Source organism: Harpia harpyja, chromosome 5 (genome assembly GCF_026419915.1).
Source record: "Harpia harpyja isolate bHarHar1 chromosome 5, bHarHar1 primary haplotype, whole genome shotgun sequence".
Lineage (NCBI taxonomy): Eukaryota > Metazoa > Chordata > Aves > Accipitriformes > Accipitridae > Harpia > Harpia harpyja.
The window spans coordinates 41,808,261-41,828,632 of NC_068944.1; the positions used below are offsets into that span (position 1 = coordinate 41,808,261).

A 20,372-nucleotide genomic window follows, 5' to 3' on the forward strand; every position below is an offset into this window, starting at 1 on the left:
CTATCTTCACTGGGGATTTGGCTTCAGTTTGGCCCACCTTTTCTGCACATGGATACTTCTTTTTTTTTTTATTTTTTTTTTATTTATTTGTGTGTGAGGCTTATTTATTTGAGTGTTGTTTGGTTGGTCTAAGTCAGCGTGCTATGAGTGTTGCCTATTTCTGAGCACTTACTCTGGTCCAGAAGGACTTGGTAGTGTTGGGGCCTCCACCCTCCTTTGTTCCTTAGGTGTACTCTGATTTTTTCAAAATAAGCAGGAAATTGTGCTCTTTTCCTTTGGTCCATTTCTTTGGATGATAATGAAAAAGAAGTGTCCTTGCTGTCTAAAAGGATAGTTAAAAAACAATATCTGGATGTCACCCATCCCTTCAGAAAATCGGACAAGCCTTCTGGTACTTCCAGAAGGGATCCTGTGTCTATGAGCTCCTTGCAGCTCTTCAGATCTGGAAATTTCCACCCTCATGTATGACAGCTCTGTGCACGAAAGCCTTGTCATGTTGTCCTTAACACTAAATGGAGATGTCTCCAAAAGGCTTTTCTGTTATAATGGATGTTGCATTTCTCTGTTATATATGACCAGGATGCCAGTCCACGCAGGATTCCGAAGGAAAGTGTGCAGTATTTGCCATGTTATCAGACTTCCTTGATATTTTATTTCTCTTCAGTCATCTTAATCATGGATGCTGAGTGTCTTTACACAGAGAGTAAAATGTGATGTGTGCTTGTTGTGCTTTGTAGATAATGGCAGAGACTACAAAGGAGAGAAGGAAATGTTCCCTAATACCAAATTAGTTTTTCTCTCATGCTAACGTTTGAACTCATGGTGTTCAGATGATTTATCTCATTATAAAGGGAGCTCAGTTTTCTGTGATGGCTATTGTATTTCAAAAGTTGCTGCTTTTGAGTTGGTCATCATCGAGAGAGGGCTTTCAGAATCACTGATAAGGAGTCAAATTTTTCCTTAGCTCTTGTGTGGTAGAGTTAATCCCATTATCCCAGACTTGGAACAGAATTTGCAGAAAAACCATTTAAATGATAGGAAAGTATCAGTTATGCAGTGAGCAGCATCCCATGTTGGTCATCAAAGAGTTATCCTTGTGGCAGAAATGATAGTGGCAATATTAGGGCTGAGACTATATTGTGGATTTGTGTTTTCCTTCTGCACATTTTTTGCTGGTAGTTCTGGTAATGTAGTGTATTAATGGAACGGAAATTCCGTAAAAATAATGTTAAAAATAGGATTAAAATGTAACATCACATCCAACAAGTAGAGGCCTAATTGTAAACTTTAAATCTTTTTGTTTGTTGGACCTGCAGTGGTTTTCTCTCTAAATGACGTCTCAGTTTAACATCCTGTTACCTAAATATTTGCACTGTGTTTGGTTAGTAAATGTCCAGTATATTTAGGATGCTTTTCACATAGGTGTGTTTTTCTTACCCTTCTCTAGCCAAATGAGCCACAGTTCTGCTCTTGCCCTCAGATTTGAGGGAAGATATGAAGCTGTTTCTGCCCTACAACACTCTTGTCAGCATCTTTGGGATGAAAAGGTATATGGGCTGGGTAAGTGTTTGGAGTACAGGCAGTGAGACTCCAATGCTTGCCCGGTTTAGAGGACGTGAGTTGAAGGAACAGGAACATGCTATCAAAACACAACAACCCAAATTATAGTCAGCAAACAGGATGATAAACTTCCTGGAAGCTTGTAGTTTACTGCTGAAGTTGATGTAACAATGATAAGTCAGTGCATTTTTTTGAGCTCTTCTTTTTAACAAGAACAACAAATTCAACAGTACATACTCCTGCATCACCATTTAGTTGCTGGAATTTATTTTCTGACAAACATAACTGTTTGTTTTAGTTGTGTATTTTATTCTTCTAGTTAGTCACAGTCCGTAACAAACTTGAGAAGTCAAGACTAGTACTTAGTTCCATAACTCAGTCAAACATATTTTAAGGATGTAGGCTGCTGCTGCAATGTAATTGGCCATACTATTTTAGGATGGAAGGTGAAGGTCAAATCTCTTGGGAATGATGGTTTTGTTTATCTATAGAGATAGGATCCATTCTGTAAATCGTTGCACTGTAGTCTTCACAGTAGAAGAGGCTAGAAAAATATTTTGAAATGAAACTCTGTCTCTTCAAAAAAAAAAAAAAAAAAGCCTGTGGAAAGTTTCTAACTGTGGATTTGGCAACTTTCCTCTGTACTTATCCCAGTTTCTTTCACATTCCACTGGAAAAAAATCAAAGTCTAGCAATTAGTAACTTTTTAACAGGCAGTTTGGGGAAAGTAAGATTAAGCCTGAAAGACAAAGCAATCTGCTTTTCTTTTTGCTTCCTTCTGACAGGATTTCAGCCTGTTAGCATAGTGTCCACTTCATTTGTGTGTGTGAAGTATTAATTCTACTTCTGGGCTTGTGCTTCCTCATTTAAAGCAAACCTGTCTTCCCACAAGGTTTGCTTCTTTTTCCCCTTCATTTTTGGTATAATTGTGAATACTGCACATCTGGAATGATGTTAGTGGAGAACATCTTGCCCTGGCCTTACTGCCTCACTTGCCTCTCTGCTGCTGGTCCTTCCTGTGGGCAGGGTGTACGGGAAGAAGGAAGATGAAGAGGTTTCTACCAGGATCACGTATAGACCTGAAGACTGTCAGACTTGATCTTGGTGTCAGCTCTCCTCCTAAAGCCATGGTATTGCTCCTGAAGCTATTTTGCCTGCATTTTCAAGCTACCTCTACCAGTACTTTCATGCAGTCCCATGGCTCAGATGGATCAGTCATCTCTGAGACAGGGATACCGTTTCTTAAAAGGGGGCAATCAGGCTTTGTAGTGGAGGAGCAGCACCTTGCAGTCAAGAAATGAATCTGTGGTCACAGTGGCTTTTATTGCCCAGCAAATGGACCTATGCATGCCTTGCCATCTGCAAGTTCAATGCCTTTGGTTTGCCCAGGTATGGCAAACTATAGTGGTCTATTGTGGATATGAGGAAAACTTGCAGAGGTGTCATTTCCTCACCCAGAGGAAGGACTGCAGGATCCAAAACTCCTGAAGATGCTGGAAAACAATACTTGATATTTATTTATGGTTTCTTGATTTCCTGGTCCCGCTAACACCATTGTTCCCTTGTGTTGTTCTTAGAAGTTTGGTATCTGGGGTTTTGAATGGTTTAGACAATTATTTTTTACTTTGGAGAACAGGAACTGAAAGTACGTTCCTCACAGCAAATTCATGAATGAAATAAAAATAATCATAATAAAAGAAAATGTTCCATATCCTTGTGTAACCTTACGTGGCAAGACTCGGTGAGACTTCAGTTTGTGTAACCAATGTGGGTGTCTTGGTAAGCAGCAGTATATCCTGGTACGAGCAGTATTCAGTGCTGTCAAACTCCAGTTGAGTATTAACAGATGGCAGTTGCCACCAACGTGCTCTGCTTGTACTTGTCTGCAGTTACAGTGCAGGTAGTTTGGTGAGGATGGTGATTTGTGTGATGCTGTGACAGCTGAATATTCTCCTTTTTTAATTTAAGTAGGGGTCTTAAAAACTGTCCTTGCGGACTGATTGGGAGTGGCAGTTTTTCTTGTACTAGTTTTTACAGATTTAATATCTAAAAAAATCCCCAATCCTCTCTGCTTCAGCTGGAGGATGGTTTAAAGCTTTTGACTATAATCTAAAAGAATGAGACTCTTATTTCAGGAAGAGGTAATAATAAGCTCTCTTGTCTTAAGGTCCCAGCATTCAAACAGAAAATTTCATTAAGGTGGCAATGAAAATTGTACTGTAATCAGTTTTGTCTTCTGTTCCCTTACAAAAATTAATGAAAGGAGCAAGAACAGCCATGTGGTCTTTGTGTTCCTGAAGAACACATGCTTCACAGACGGCTCAGTGAAATTGTGCAGTTATGCTGGGAACTCATCAAAACCAAAGACAGGTCATAGACCTGCATAAGACCTACAGAAAAGAGTCTGTGCTTGAGTAGGGAAAGGAGAAAAGAAAGGACCAGAGAGAAAAGGAAAGCCTGTGAGTGGTTATTTCTCCCCAGTATGCACATAGAATCCAGGTCCGTATTTCCTGAAAATACTAATTTATTTGACAGTAAGGCAATCCAGCTAATGTGGATAAATTCAAATGGCATGGCTTTATTCCTGCAGCTCTATTCTGGATGTGAATATGCTCCATTTATTTTTCTAAAATCATGTCCTTGGTGATCATTGTATCTTTCAAGAAATAAAACCTCTTTGACAGATGTAAACTGAGATTAGCATGTAAATATCCTGTGATATAATTAAAGTTCAGCAGATATTTAGATGGTAGCATCAAGAAAAAAAAGTCAGTGCTAAAATTTTATCATATACTCTTTATGATGGTTATCAAGCCATTAAAGAAATAAAAGTTGAACTATTCTTCGCATTTGCACAGTTGAAGCATCTCATGAATCAAATATAAGCCAGAAAAAATATTATTAATGATGGCATTTCCATGGAAATTGGCTCAAAACCATATAGGCAGATGAAAATTCACAAGACCAATTCATGGCAGGCAATACGGGCATGTAACAATCTTTTGTTCGTATGAAGCTGTGTGTAAAATAAAATTTAAATTTTGGTGTGGTTGTATTCTTGTTGGAATGGAGTTAAGACAACTAACATTGGCATCTAATCTTCAGAAGCCAGTAGCTTCCTCATGTACTGATTTTATTCTTTAAGTTCTGGTTCAAAGTAAAAAATCAGTTTTTCAAGCCAGGTTGCAAGACTTGCATAGCTATAATCATACTTTTTTCCATGATTGATAACAAGAATTTTTTTTTTTTTCCCAACACTTGAAAATATTTGTTCGGAAATGGAAGTTTAACGTCAGAAATCATGTGAGTATCCATATGCCGCTGCAGTGTTTATTAAATACTTTTAAAAAAACAAATATATTTTAATTAAAATACTTTTAGTTTTTCAAGGTGAATTTTAAGCCCGTTTCTCGTCATCAGAATATCTTCAGTGGATGATCAATCCTGGTTGTAGTTTAGTCCTTTAACACTACATTATGATCCAGTTGAATGGGGTCCTGTTCTTTCACTGAATGTCACTGATTCCTGTGGGATCCTGAATCAGAAGCACTGGGGGTCTGGCCCTGCAAATCTGAGAGCTGGGTCTGTGCCAGTATGCAGAAATTGTAAACCTCAGTTTACTGCTGCAGCTGGTTTGTATTTCTCAGAGTAGGCTAGTTGTTTAGTTTGTTCAACCTATCTACTCTTGATCATTTCCCAAGAAAAAGAAATTAAAATTTAGGCAAAATATTGAGTTTGTCAGCTTTTTGTAATAAAGTTGTGTGTTTCTCCTTTGAAACAATTTTGTTTGTTTGTTTTTCAGATCTTCATGCATTAAGTAATTACCACAGCTTTGGTCAGCCTTGCTGGAAAGAATTGCTTTGGTCAGCCTTGCTTACCAGATATGAGTGAATTGTGTTGTGTGCTGCCCTGGGAAGAGTTTATTGACTAGCTGACAAGAAGATCCCATTACTGTCGAGAAATCCTTTAATTTGGTTTCATTTTCAACATCTGACAAATACGGTACAAGGTGCAGGTGCTATATAAGCTGCAGTTGGTAGCAGTTAATGCAGCTTGGGTTTTGTAGACTAGCTATTTCCTGGTTTGGGATGGTGGAGGGCAATGGTATCACAGTGTTACAGTTCATTTAAAATTTTAAAGTGTGAAAACTAGTAGTAGCACCTTTGAGTTTAAACAAATATTAAAGTTGTTTTATACAAGTGCAATAGGACTATATTTGTCTGATGACATTTTGTACTACATGACGGTACAGCAAGAATAGGTATAATTCTCTCTGTTCTTTTACATATAAGTAGGCATGTGTATTTCTTTGTTTTCTTAAATACCCACCACTATCAGTAATGCCATCTTCAAACATAGTCTGTCACTAAATGTATTGCTGGATAGAGAGATACATTACAGCTGAAATTGCTTTCTGACCTATTCACAAAGTGATTCTGCTGTCTCTGAATTTTCTTGTGAAAAAGATCCAGTTCTCCAGTGAAATTTTGAGAACTTCACAGTCTTACAAAAGGGGGTGTTGTGGTTTAAGCCCAGCCAGCAACAAAGCACCATGAGGCTGCTCGCCCACTCCTCCCCTTGGTGGGATGGGGAGGAGAAAATATAAAGAAATGCTCATGGGTTGAAAAAGGACAGGGAGGGATCACTCACCGGTTACGGCCATGGGCAAAAACCAGACTCACCTTGGGGAAAAAAACCCCAAATCAATTTAATTTGTTACCAATCCAATCAGAGTAGGATAAGTAAAATAAAATCTTAAAACACTTTCCCTCCACCCCTCCTTCCTTCCCAGCTCAACCCCACTCCCGGTTCTCTCTCCTTCCTCCCCCCGGCGGCGCAGGGGGACGGGGAATGGGGGTTGGGGTCAGCTCCCCACACCTTGTCTCTGCCGCTCCTTCCTCCTCAGGGGAAGGAAGACTCCTCACTCGTCCCCTGCTCCAGCGTGGGGTCCCTCCCACAGGAGACAGTCCTCCATGAACTTCTCCAGCATGAGTCCCTCCCATGGGCTGCAGTCCTTCACGAACTGCTGCGGCGTGGGTCCTTTCCGCAGGCCGTGGTCCTTCAGTCACACACTGCTCCAGCGTGGGCTTTCCCGTGGAGTCACGGACATCTTCGGGGGCATCCCCCTGCTCTGGCACACTTCCTCCCCCTCCTTCCTCACTGACCTCAGTGTCTGCAGAGGGGTTCCTCTCACATTCCAATCTCCTCTCCCCTGCTGCAGGTTTCCCCTTCTTAAATCTGTTCTCCCAGAGGTGCTACCACTGTCACTGATGGGCTCGGCCTTGGCCAGCAGCGGGTCTGTCTTAGAGCTGGCTGGCGTTGGCTCTGTCGGACACAGGGGAAGCTTCCAGCAGCTTCTCACAGAAGCCACCCCTGTAGCCCCCCCGCTACCAAAACCTTGCCACACAAACCCAGTACATGCGGGGAAGAAAAGAAGAAGAAATTTCAAACCGCAAACCCATGTAATTTTACCAGGGCAGGCATATAGGACTTCTGCTTGGTCTGTGTACCTGAATTCAAATATGCCCTTGAACATTTGCATAAAAAAATAATTGCTTTACATGTCTGCATAGAAGGAGAATTGCTGTTAAGACAATCTGCTGTCAGAATGGTTCTCCTGATCCAAATTGTGGGGTAAATAATCTTGGATTTCAAATTAAGGATCAGATTTACGGAGGTGCTTCAGCCACTTTGTTATGGGGACTATCATTAAAGCCCACTTTAATGACCATTCTGGCTGCTTTGGCTGTTCTGGTACATCATTTCTTCAAAGTTGTAATTGAAATGATATATAGTTAATGCTACGCATCCAAGGCCAGTGGAAAGGTGGCAGGTTAGTTAGAACTCTCTTGGAGTTTGAATAAACTCTGGTTTATTGTACATGAAGTTGTAAGGGTTTTTTTCCCCCATAATGTGCAGAACATGAAGGTACATGAGTGCAGCCAAGATACTTGAACATACGAAAACTGCTCTAGTGAAATTATTTCAGATTAATCTGGAAATGCAAGTACTGGTATTCTTAAACAGTGACATCGTTATATGCATATGTTGTCATTACTGGGCAGAGTTAAGTGTGCCTGGGATAACTGTAAAGTTGTGGATTCACTTCAATTTTTGTGGTATTTCTTGGGAGCTCAATCTCCATCATGCTTTTTTTGTTTACCTTCGCTTTTGTTGACAGTAGTAAAGCCTTGCTTTTGGTCTGGGATTATTTGCTATGTTTTCACGGCTTAACAGTTTGTTTAATATTCTGCAGTACTGTCTGTGTTGCTAAACTAGTGGCTGAAATGAGTTCACAAGCCAAGAGAATCTTAATTCTCTGTGAAATAAGTAATTTAAAGTAGTATGGTTTTCTTAAAACCTTATTTTGCCTTGAAGATAAAAGTTGTTTCCCAATGCATTTAAATAGCAACATCATCATAGTATAGACCTGGATGTCTTTTGATGATGTAAATCTAAGTTTGGTATATTTGTGGGAGAAGCCAAAGTATATACCATTGTCCGGGAGTTTTTCCAAAATAAGACTCAGAAATGTGGCACACGATTGTTGCATGAAATGAGGCATTGTTGCATATGAGGCTGTTAACTTCGCACCATTTGATCATCCCAGGACCTATCTAAATGAAAAGTATTAGGAATTAGAGATATGTATCCCAGACATAAGAGAGGTTTCCTTATGTAGGGAAGCATTCTGGTTTCTACTGATTGGAAAAGAACTTAAATGGGATGTTTCTGCTTTTTTTCTGCGATGAGGAGGGCACTTCTTAGAAGTACTATACTCACTACAGCTTCCCTGTAGGCTTTGTGAAGAATTGAAATTGGGATAGAAAACTGCTGTTTCATACTCTTCCCTGCTTCATGTTTTTCTTGGCATAAGTGTGCAAATACAAATGGTAGGCACAATTGGCACTGAATAGTGTTTGAGAACTACACTTTATTTATACAACTCTGGCAATAAAAATTGTAGAACTCTCAAACGCTCTAATTCCTAATTAGCATCTAACCATATTAAACATTAAGTAAACTCACAATTAAGGACTGTGCAATCCAATATTAGAAAAAAAAAAGTCTTGAAAACTGAGCATGTAAAAAGGGTTTGGTATGCTTCCACTATGATCTCCTGTCGGTAGTTTCAAGTTTTCTCAGTTTATAGGAAAAAGAGTTGATTTTTTAATTAGCTGCCTTAATCATTAAGGACTTAATTCATTTTCATTGGTGCTCAGTCAGCTTTCCTCCCTTATTGAGATGCAATAGGAATTAAGCTTTAAATTTTAATTCTGAAAGTGGAGATGTGATGTGTTATTTCAGTTTTTTTTCTCATAATTGGTGATAAAGATTATGGCTCCCTTAAGTCTGGTGTATATTTTTGAGTCAGAAAAGACTCAAACTTGTTTTCAAACCTGTTAATGAACTTTGGAAAGATAAAGAAGGGAGATTAGCAGAGAATTAATTTCTTGTGATATTTTTAAGATTTCTAATTTATTTCTCGAATCAGAAAATCTAAAAGATTCTTTCAAAGGGGTCATTTGTGACAAATGTATTTCTCATCTTGACCATTTTACACTTTCTGAAATTCATGAGTTGCTAAAAGAAATAAAATTTTATGTGTAGAATTAAAAACTTGTCTCAAAAATATTTTGGAAATGTTGAATTCTTCCAAATTGGTGTTCTGCTACTTAAAAAAAAAAAAAAATCATCATTTTCAGAGTAAAAACTAAATGAAAATTCAAGTTTTGTTTTTTTTTAAATTGATTAGAATAAGCAGATGTGTCTGCATAAAAGCAGCAGAAACTATAGTATGAAGTATAAAGGTTTCAAATGTATGAATTCTTTTCTAATTAGGATTGCAATTTAATGGGAACATACTGTTACTTCCAGATGTACAGTTGCTGTGAGGTTTCCTAGTTTCTTGTTTTGATTTGCTGGTAGTGGACACAGCTGAATTCACTGAGATTTCCCAATAAGAACCTAGTGTTCTGTAAATTCAGGAAACTGCTGACTTTTATGAGAGGTAAACTTTGTTTGTAGACGTCATTTCTTTTCCATTCCCACTCGAGTGATACAAGATCAGTTGTATGATTAGCAGTATATTACTCACTTCGTAACATGAACCAACAGGACGATATGATGTATTACCAGAGGGAATTCCACATACATGTGAACATTTTTAAATCCAGAATATCTTTTTCTTCATCAGAAAATCTTCAAAATACAATAAAGATTAATCTTGTACTTCTTCACAAGCATGCTGGAAACATTTTATTTATTGATACGGACGCCTCTTGTTTGGTTGGTTCATCTGTGCAATCCCAGCAGCCTTTTCAGAAATTCACATGAGACAGGAAAATCCCTCTTTTCCCTTACCCTTCCAAAAACTCTTTGTTGGTGATGTTGACAGCAGAATCTAACCTGTTTGCATTCTAATGGGGTAAAGGCCCGGTTAGCAGCAACCCATGTTGCATAAAATATTTGACAAAAATATTAGACAGACTCTGCCTTCTGCTCAGCTTGCAGATGGGTGTTCATCTCTTATGCCAGTGTATGGCCTTTCTCTAAAGCTCTAGTTAAAGCTATATTTTAGTCAAGAAACAATTCAGATGATCTTCTAGCAGCTTTCTGCATGTGGCTTCAGATTGCAGCAGCATGTGTGAGCCAGCCAGCCTCTGATTTGGTAATTCACTTAGGCATGATCTTAACTGTGTGCGTGTGAGTAACTCCATCATTACTCATCAGCCAAACTTTCATTGACCAGCAAGAGCATAGCTAGTCCTCAGAAAACCAGTTTCCCCAAAATGAAGATACTAGGTATGGGTGACAGGATTCTTGATATCTAGGAAGAAACAGGAACAGATATCTTCTGATTTGGGCCAGGAAAAGGTTGTACTAAATCTTTTTGAGAATGGCTTCGGTACAAGGAAGAGGGTGGAGACATCTGACTTCCCGCCTGGCTGAGGGGAACTGGACTATAAATCTCTTGCTTTCTTCTGCTATGGAGCTGAAAGGAAGGAAGGGATCAAAAGTGAAAGCACAGTCATAGCACAGGTGATTTTAGAGGTGGGGTAGATGAGTTTAGGGGGCATTTCCTCATCAAAGGAGGAAACTTGAGTTAGGAGTCTCAGTGGGCATGAAAGGATGAACAAGATGTGCATTAAAAGGTTGAAAAATATTGTCAGTGACTAGGGAGATGCAGAAAAGGTGATTGAGATACAGGACAGGGTGAGGAAAGGTTTTCTTGCTTTTCTCTTGGAATAAGTTTTCTGATATGATAGAGAAAAACTTTAGCAGAAAAAAAAATTACACATGGTGGAGAAAGGGTTGAGATTATCCCCAAATGTGACAGCATGTTCATCATGTATGAGAAGGTTATGAAGATCCATGTTTCTTCAATGCAATCATTTTTGTGTGTGTGTGTGTGTGTTTACTTCTGAGTTCATGTTTACTTTAAGGAAAGAAGCCAGGAATGCTCTTGTGGGCAGACTGATGCCCCTTTGGGTCTGATGAGTGGAGAAGGGAATAGTTTGATCAGTTGTGAAAGGAAATTAGCACTAGAATGGAAAGTATTGCAGATGTGGTCCATCTATTCCCCTGTACTTGTACAGAATCTGAAGCCAGCTTTGAAAGTGGCTCTAGGTACAGTAGAGAGGAAGAATATGTCTGACCTTGGCTGATGCTCTCTCTGCTGCTTGTGATTCATCCAGTCCTGCAGGCAAGATGGGCGAAACAGGTGGTGCCTCAGCTGGTGAATTACTGGAGAGAGAAGAGGAGTCTTTTGTTCAGCAGCAGAAGCCAGCCTGAGCAGCTACTGCCACTGCTTCTGGCACAGGTTAATGGGGAGAGGAGGGTAAGCACACAGTGCTTTACCACAGCTGCTATTGCTGCTAGAGTCTTCTCTATTGAAATTGGCTTTTTGTGGCTTTTTGTGGCAAAATCAAGCAAAAGTGCTTCAGCAAAACCGTCATGGTGTTCTTCTGGGACCTGGAATCTGACATGCATTAATTATAGTGCGCCAAACCTCAGACTGCTGTGCAAAATACTACCTCAATGTCTGTGAGCTGAATTAGCCATGTTAAGAAAATACATTTGGCTAGTCACCTATAATCTTGAGCAGTTTTCTTCCCAGGTATAGGTAGGTCTCTGTGTTCTCTCTAGGATTGGAATATTGTGAAAAGGAGCAAAATATTTTCCACCATCCAGATGCCTATAGATACACTAAGAATGTAAAGAGAAAACTCAAACACCACAAGTATTTCAGCTTTGTGTTTCTAAATTCGTGAAGATAAGCGTATTATCATAGACACTTATAAAAATTGTAATATATGAACATTTTCCTTGTTGTGGGTTTCTTTTTGGATTTTGTCTTTTGATAGTGTGCAAAATAAAGTTTTATTCAGTTTTAATGTACAAAACATCTTGCTAGCTTTATTTAGCAGGCTTCAATATGATAGATTGGGTGCTTCAGTTGAACTGGTTTTCCTAAAGTGAAAATATACAGGAAATGACCTTATTAAAATATATATATGTTTTTGCAGTCCACCTTGTTTTTGTTTATGACAGTATAGATTTAAGGATAGAAAAATGTTACAAGAAGTCTGAGAGGAGAAAATAAGTAACTTCTAATTCTTTTTTCAAACAATAAAGAATATTTCTTTCTAGGCTCATAAAAGTAGGATGATTGCTTTCAGAAAAATAGTTAGATATATTTTGTGACCCAGGTGCTCTGACATAATTTCAGGACTTAATTTCTTATCTGTCGAGAAGGCGAAAACTCTTCGTGCCCTGGGAATCTTCTGCAGGCAGACTTCTTTGTCTTCCCTGATTTCATTCCAGATGTCAGAGAAGTCATTTGTGCTCTTGGCAGCTTCTCGTGCTATCTGTAGTGGTGGTGTGGGTTTTTTGTTCCCCCCCCCCCCCCCCCCCAACAACACACAGAGCAACTATGGAGAAAATAAACGCCACCAAACAACCCAGCAATGCTACTCTTATTTTGATAAGACCAGAAGTAAAATCCCTATAACAGGAACTCAGTGTGCGTTCTCTGTGAAACACGCTGCCTCACAAAATGGCAGCAGATCAACAGACAGGCAAACACATTAGGGTTTATTTGGCATAATGAACGGATTCCTTTATAATTCTTTGAATTTGGATTTTCAGTCTTTATGTTTGAATTTTCAGTCCCGGTGTGTCTTACAGCAGTGTGAGGAAAAGGGTAAAAGATTTAGAACGGGGACTAGTACAGAAAGTACATAAAAATATTTTGCAGGTAATAAATACACAGTCATGAAAAAAGGATGTAGTTATCTTCATTGATACTATTAGTATGGAATCTTCTCCAAACATTCTGTGTAATTCTTTGCCACATTTCTGAAAGGTGAAGGTGAATTACCTTCCTCCTTACCAGTGTGGTACAAAGACCCTGAGTCATAGCCAAAAATAGAGTTTTTATGTCCCCAGAGTCATAGCCAGAAATAAGAGTTTTTATGTCCCCAGTAGGACCCGAGTGGAATTAGGAAACCTTAGCCCTAAACTGTTACCTTACATATTTTACGTGTAGCTGCTCCCCTATTCCAAAAGACTCAGTTGGTACCCCACGTTTTGGTCTGCAAGTTCGTCAAACTTCTAAAGATCATCAAACTGCTAAAGATGTGCCTCTTCATGTTTAGAATTTTCTCAGCATTTTGGGCATTTCTTCTCCAAAGCAGCTATACACTGCTCATTAGATGCCATTTTATGTTAACGAAGTTTCCGGAAAGATGCTTGAGGAAGTTTAGGTTTGTAATTTGAATTTCAAACTTTGCGGAGGCAGGGGTTGTAGCAATCTGAGTGACTCAAGGATATTCCTAGAATGACTAAGTTTTCCATAGACAGCTCTAAAAATTGGCAAACAAAATGGGATTATTTATTTTTTTTAATGTAAATAAGAAACATCCTCTCTTTTATCTTTTCACTTCATCTGATCTTTTAAATTTAGACTGCTGTTTATGGTACCCAGCCAACTTGCTCCTCTGAAATGGTTCATGGAGATCTCTTAACTCTGAGTTCAGGAAATCAGCAAGAGTCTGGCTGGCAGAGAGTGCCAGAGGCAGCGGATCTCCATTTGCAGTGCTGCAAGGGTGAATCCCTGTACCACAGCAATGTAGCTAGAATGCTGGTAGCATATGATGAAAATTTGGAAAATTATGTTATGTTTAAACCATATGGCTTTGCTGTTATTTGAGAAAACTAAGAATTGAAGGTAAATTAAGGGAAACTGTGGAATCTGCTTGAAAAGCTTTGAGAAAGTTGAGGTTCACTGTCCAGGTGACAAAGGTCTGGAATCCTGGAGTGCACAGAGATGTGTTATTCTCTGTGCTTGATGTTGTGCTAAGAAACATCTATGCTAATGCAGATGAATCTTGAAGTAATGTCAGCAAGACATGCAGTATAGTCCAGGAAACAAAGATGAGTCATGATTTACTGACATGTGTGCGTGATAAATGAAATTGCCTTAAGTTTGAGCTGATTTTTCGCTTTGGTGGTTTGGTTTTTGGTTGTTTTTTTTTTTGTTTTTGTTTTTGTTTTTTTTGATAAGTATGGGAATCATGTATGCCAATTGATTGCTACAGTTGTTTGCTCAGTCCAGGAGCAGGGGCTGTTTAGCTGTGTCCTTGCAATTTGTAATGCTTTGCTCCTTCATGTAATGTGCTCAGTAATGAGTCTGGACTTTGAGCAGCAGACTTCAAGTTATGGTAGAATTTTTAGACGCCACTCAGTGCTGTCTTTCAGAGGAGTTTCTGACTTTTTGTGTGTGTCCAGTTCTTTAGTGAATCATAAATTGGCTGAGATGTCCATTTTACTTTTCTTTCATTTTTTTTACAGGTGTGTTTTTTCATTGGTTAGTAATAGTTTATGGAGTTTATCTTCAAAAGCTTTTATAAATTTTTTTCTATTAGCTCAGCAGCTGTCAACTCCTGAGTATTTTCTGGGCTTCCTAATATATTTTCCTTTTAAGGTCTGTTATTTCTATGATGTGGTCCTCCTTAAAGTTGTGTCTATAAATGATCTGCTTTTTCTTTGTTTACTAAATTTTGAAGAACTGTTCTTGGTTGTCCTCAGGTGCTGTTCAAATAATTTTGGAGTCTTTTGAATAGTTGTCTCTCTCTCAGACCTACTGTGTGTTCATACAAGTTCAGAGACATTTATCTTTCCGTAGTCGCAGTGCTGGATTAAGGTTATTTTACACTGTAACAAAAGCAATTACTTCTCCATCCTCCTGCCTGGTGACAGTTGTCTGTTCTCCCTAGCAAAGTCCCAGAGCAGAGGTGTTGTGTGTGTGGAGTCAGTGGTATCTCTGTGTTCCAGGAAGGGAGTTAGTAAGGCATTTGCATCATGGAAACCTGGGTTTCATCATTGCTTTGCATTACTCACTCCGCAGCAGGTGAAGTCTGCCAAGGATGGTTCTTGGTGGCAGGTGGATGGAGGTGGACACCTCCATCCCTGCCTGCACTCCCCTGAATTCTTACACCACTCTTCTAGAAAATGTGAGATTATTCCAGTTATTCTGAGAGATGTGTGGCTTTGTAGTGCTTTCATGGGAGTGCCCTGCAAGATTCAAATGTGGGACATAGTGTTAAGGTTTTTTCAGGAAGCAAATCTGCATTGATAGGGACAACAGGTGGCAAATCTTTAGGAAAAACTGGCATTGTGACTACGCTACCCCTGCAGTATGAGTACAGCAACATAACATATAGGCTTTTGCACCAAGTTGCTGGAAGCGGCTGAAGTCATCCTAGGCCTCCCTACCTTAATTAGTGACTTGTGTCTGGGTTCTGTGGGAGTTTGGATTTTACTGGATTCAGTTTCTGATAACCTCTGCAGATGTGGGGTCTGGGACAGTGCTGCTTGGACAACTCTGTTTATTGCAGCTGATGTATACTCTTCTTGACCTCATGACTGTTGGCTAGTGGCTTGAGTCACTCGAGAATAACTAATGTCCCAGCTCCCAGATGGTTCTCAGTTTTGCTTTCAGCCAACTGAATGTTCACCTTCCTTCACAGTTACAGGAAATGAAGATCTTCTGGGATGACATGAGTGCAGATGAGCAGTATGTTTGGTCTGTGGGGAAATAATGTGAACAGAGTGAAATTACAGATAATAAAAATAGACATGAGTTTCAGAGGTGGTTCTTGTGATTTATTTTTTTTCCTCTCAATTCTAAAGTATATTTAATACGGTTGGCTGGTTTAATGAAAACTTTCAAAAATTAATTTAGAGTCATACAGTTAAACAGGCTTTCGCTCTATGTGGGATTGGTTGCACACTGTACAGGTGATGCGCAGAACAAATTTGCCATAACCCCTGTGGATATTCATAGCAAGGAAGGATATAAAGGGCTGTCGTCCACCAACAGTTAACTGCTGCAAATGAATTAATGGCATTTTTTACCATCAATAAGACATTAGAAAGAAAGCACAAATTGTCAGGGAAAAGAGGGGTTTAAAGAAGTAGAAAATCTACATCACTGTAGAGAGCAACATACAATATGCTGACAATATGCCAAACTTAATTCTCTTTATGTCCTGGATAACTAGATTTGTCTCTTCAGTAATAAAAATGTGTAATGCCAGTTACATAGTCCTCTTCAGCAGAGAAAGGATCACTGCTTGGGAATGAAAATGTTTAAGTCCCAGCAGAGAGAAAAAAAGGGATGCTGTGACTGCTATCCTTCCACACAGGGGTTATTTATTGGCTCTTTTATGGAATTTGCACCACGCCAGAATTTAGATGAGTTCGTGTACAGCGTACAATGCACAGTGACTTGGAGCTAAATGGTTATGAAAGACATGACATTTGTGCACTTGTGGTGCCAGCTTTTAATGACTAAAGAATATGCGTGTCCGTGTGAAGAATTATCAATGTAAAATTTTATTCTACAGTGTGCAGATGTTTTCAGAAAGTACCCAAGTCTTTGTAATGGGATGAATTCATAAAAATTAATTATATGCTTTGTACCTGAACTGATTTATTTCTTTTGGAATGTCTTACTGTACATCCCTTCTTGTTGTTTCCAGTTCTGGAATGTGAAATATAGAAAACTTACTCTTTTGGTATTTCATTAGTAGTATTACTAACTTCTCATTTTTTCCCCAAGGGTGAGGTTCTTGGGGAGGGAAGAGTGAACATTTTCATTAAGCAAAACCAGGTGCAGCTGACTGTTGTTTAAGCCAATTTACTTTACAATAGGTTTGATTATTAATACATCTAAAATCTTACTTGTGGTTACTATGGTAAAAGTTACATTTCATAATAGTATCTCCTGACTAGTTTTAATTTAGAAATCAGCGGCTTATTTCAGCTTGTCTTGTAGTCAATTTGTAAAGTGCTAGAGAGAGATTTTGAAAATGACTCATTTTGCACTTGCTTGATTGTAATATCAGTGCAGGGTGGAAGTGGTACTTCAGAGAATGTTCAGTTTCTCAGCTTCAATAATATTTCACTGTTTAACTCTTTTTAACACTATGTAGATAGCGTTTTATATCATGTTAGGATAACAGGACTACTAAGTGCTTTATAAATCAAATACTTGTCTTAGATTCTGAATAATATTCTGATGTGACTCTATATCCAAAGCATAAGAAATTTGGGAAACAAATTATAAGCATCAGATGCCAACAGTTGTTCAAGTCTTCCTAAAATAACTTTTTCCTTATTTGCTTTGTTTCATGCAGGCTTTCCTTCACCGAATGATCCAGTGTGCTACAGCCAAAGTGGATAAAAATGTCACAGAAGAGACAGTTAAGGTTAGTGTCCTAATTGCATATTTCTTCTGTTTTGTATCTGATGTTTTATTTATGTTTGTTGTATTCTTTTGCAGATGTTGTTTTCAAATATTGAAGATATTCTTGTAGTTCACAAAAACTTCCTGTCCCTGGTGGAGGAGTGCTTACAGCCAGAACCTAATGCGCAGCATGAAGTTGGAACCTGCTTTCTTCATTATGTACGCTATCTATTATTACATCCTTATTTCACTTTTTTCCTTTACTAATTGTCCTTATTAATTACTGTCATGATGATGAGTGTACATAGTCATGAGGACAAAATATGACTTGATTGCATAATGTAGAGTACTTTGAGGTCATCTCTTGGTTACTGTCATTTCCAAAAAAAGAGGGGAGGAAAATGAAGAAAGAACATATCAAATGGGCAAACTTTTGTTGTTTCATCACTTTTATATTCACCAAATTAGCCCAGACTGACAAACCGAGTCCTGCAGCGTGGGCAAGGCTGGTGCCTATAAGTGATATAGAGGTACGAGCATCAGGGTTGCATGAAACAGCAAAAGTAATATACTTTATTTTTATTCTCCTTTGATGCTGGGCAAAAATGTGAATATTTAACAAAGAATTGCATATGCTGGGTAAAATATCTCCATGGTTCTGGACTGTGAAGGTATTTTACTTCTCACAACTGCAGTACCTCCACAAGTATATTTGTATGTCCTGTAGTAATTGTTTTCTAGGAGTGTTATTTTTTCCTGTTGCAGCAAAACAAGGATGTCAGCGTTACAGAGCTGTGCAAAATCAGGACAAGTTAGTTTGCTTTCAGTTGTAGACCTAACAAAAAGTCTAGGTTTCATTGTTATCTCTGTTTAGAGTCCCATTTGTTTGCTAAGTCTTTGTTTATTCATTGTGGAAGGAGAAAATTTTTAATGGTTCATAGAAACGTTTTACAGCAGTTGAGTTTTTGACTCTGCAGAAGTATGGATCATGTTTGCAAACAAGTGTTTGCAGACAAAATAGGTAATGATGTCAGCAAATATGCCACTCATTGTGCATTTTCTTCCTGTTTTTTAATCCTATGTTTTTGTGGTAGTCCAGCCTCTGAAATTTTTCAGCAAAACCTTACAAAGTTCAACAAAGATAAACATAAAGTCTTGCACCTCGGAAAACATAATCCAAGAGTGCAGCACAGGCTGGGATCTACCCGGGTGGGGAGCAGCTCTATGGAAAGGAACCTGGGGGTCCTGGTGGACCACAAGCTCAATATGAGTGAACAGTGTGCTGCTGTGGCAAAGCAAGCCAACAGAATGCTGGGTTGCATCAACAAAGGCATCACCAGCAGAGATAAAGAAATCATTATCCCACTCTACTCAGTGCTTGTCAGGCCACGCCTGGAATACTGTGCTCAGTTTTGGTCCCTCCTATACAAAAAAGATGTGGACAGGCTGGAGAGGGTCCAGAGAAGGGCCACAAAGATGGGAAGCCTGCTGTATGAGGAAAGGCTGGGAGAACTGGGTTTGTTCAGCCTTGAGAAAAGAAGGCTTAGGGGAGACCTTATCACCATGTTCCAGTATTTAAAGGGTAGCTACAAAGAAGGTGGAGACTCCCTTTTTACAAGGAGTCACATGGGTAAGACAGGGATAATGGGTACAAGTTACTGCTGGGGAGATTCTGATGAGGCACAAGAGGAAGATTTTCACAATGAGAACAATCAGCCATTGCAGTAATCTCCCCAGGGAAGTGGTGGATTCCCCAACATTGGACACTTTTGAGATTCAGCTGGGCAGGGTGCTGGGCCATCTTGTCTAGACTATGCTTTTGCCAAGAAAGGTTGGACCAGATGATCCTTGAGGTCCCTTTCAACTTGGTGTTCTATGATTGAAATTCCCAAGTGGTGCTTCCAGAATGTTCATAATTCTAATTTGAGGCTGGACCTCGTATAATAAACGTAGGAGGAAGAGCTGACCTTCCAAAATGAAGACTATTAGCTATTCAGCTTTGAAAAGTGTTCATTCCATGTTTTATTAATTAAAAAGACAATCAAAATGGCAAGTGAAGAATAATGTATTTCTTTGTTTCTGCAGAAAGAGAAATTCCGTATCTATGATGAATACTGCAGTAACCACGAGAAGGCACAGAAAGTTCTGCTTGACCTTAACAAAATAAGAACAGTGCGGACGTTTCTTTTGGTAAATAAACTTTGAACTGGTGTTCTAACTTAGTATTTTTTGACTGGGCAGTGAATTGTTAGCATTGTCACTTCTACCATGTAACAACTACAAGCACACCTGCAAGCACTTAGCAGGCAGTTTCAGCTGGGGGTGATGTTTCCAGAGGAACAGGTTGTGTACATCATATTTTCACTGCTGCACTTGGATCCACGCATAATATGGCATTAGGCAGCATGCCTTGAACTTGCTGGCCAAGAGACAAGGGTGTAAATCCAGCTGTGTCTGTAGAAAGGAAAAAGAATAGGATAAGATATATGAGAAGGGATAGGGAAAGAAATTATAGAAAGGAAGCTGAAAGACTCATCAGAACTTCTGAAGAGAAGGTCCGTGTTCTGGTACTGTAGCCACAGCTGTGCCAGACAGAAAAATGTTTTGTTATGGATCATAGAGTAGCCATCCTGATCTTAGATGCTGGCTTAATCTGAGGTCAAAAGAAACAGCTACACAATTAGTCTTTCACTTTATAGGACAAATAAGGAGGTGTTTTAAAATGTTAAGTATGACAGTCCTCATGATTTTCCCACAGCAAAACCAGTTTTTGTGTAAATACTGAGTTTCCTAGTAGTTGACGTTAGATGTTAAAAAAAGGGTTCAGTGTGGAATGATTTTTGTGTTTTCCTTCATGGTGTCCTGTGGTAACAAGGTCAGTTTTGAAATGTGGGGCCTACTATATTAGAACTTAAATACCTGAGAAGATGCTCATGGATATGGTATCAAATTTCAGAGTGATCGGATCTGATTATTGTATTTTGGGACTGGAGATCAAATGACACTATCAGCAAAGCATCACAGATATGGTTAAAAAAAAGATGATGCCAATGGCGGC

At 39.0% G+C, this 20,372-nt stretch overlaps 1 protein-coding gene across 4 annotated transcripts in view; it reads left to right on the top strand.

The window, feature by feature from the left end:
- PREX2 (phosphatidylinositol-3,4,5-trisphosphate dependent Rac exchange factor 2) overlaps window positions 1-20,372 on the top strand; it is a 192,221-nt gene that overhangs the window by 34,141 nt on the left and 137,708 nt on the right. For all 4 annotated transcript variants that reach the window (XM_052786784.1, XM_052786785.1, XM_052786787.1 and 1 more), the window contains 3 exons: window positions 17,265-17,336; window positions 17,411-17,533; window positions 19,400-19,504. In XM_052786784.1, the coding sequence (XP_052642744.1) occupies window positions 17,265-17,336; window positions 17,411-17,533; window positions 19,400-19,504 (300 nt within the window). The remainder of the gene's footprint in view (window positions 1-17,264; window positions 17,337-17,410; window positions 17,534-19,399; window positions 19,505-20,372) is intronic.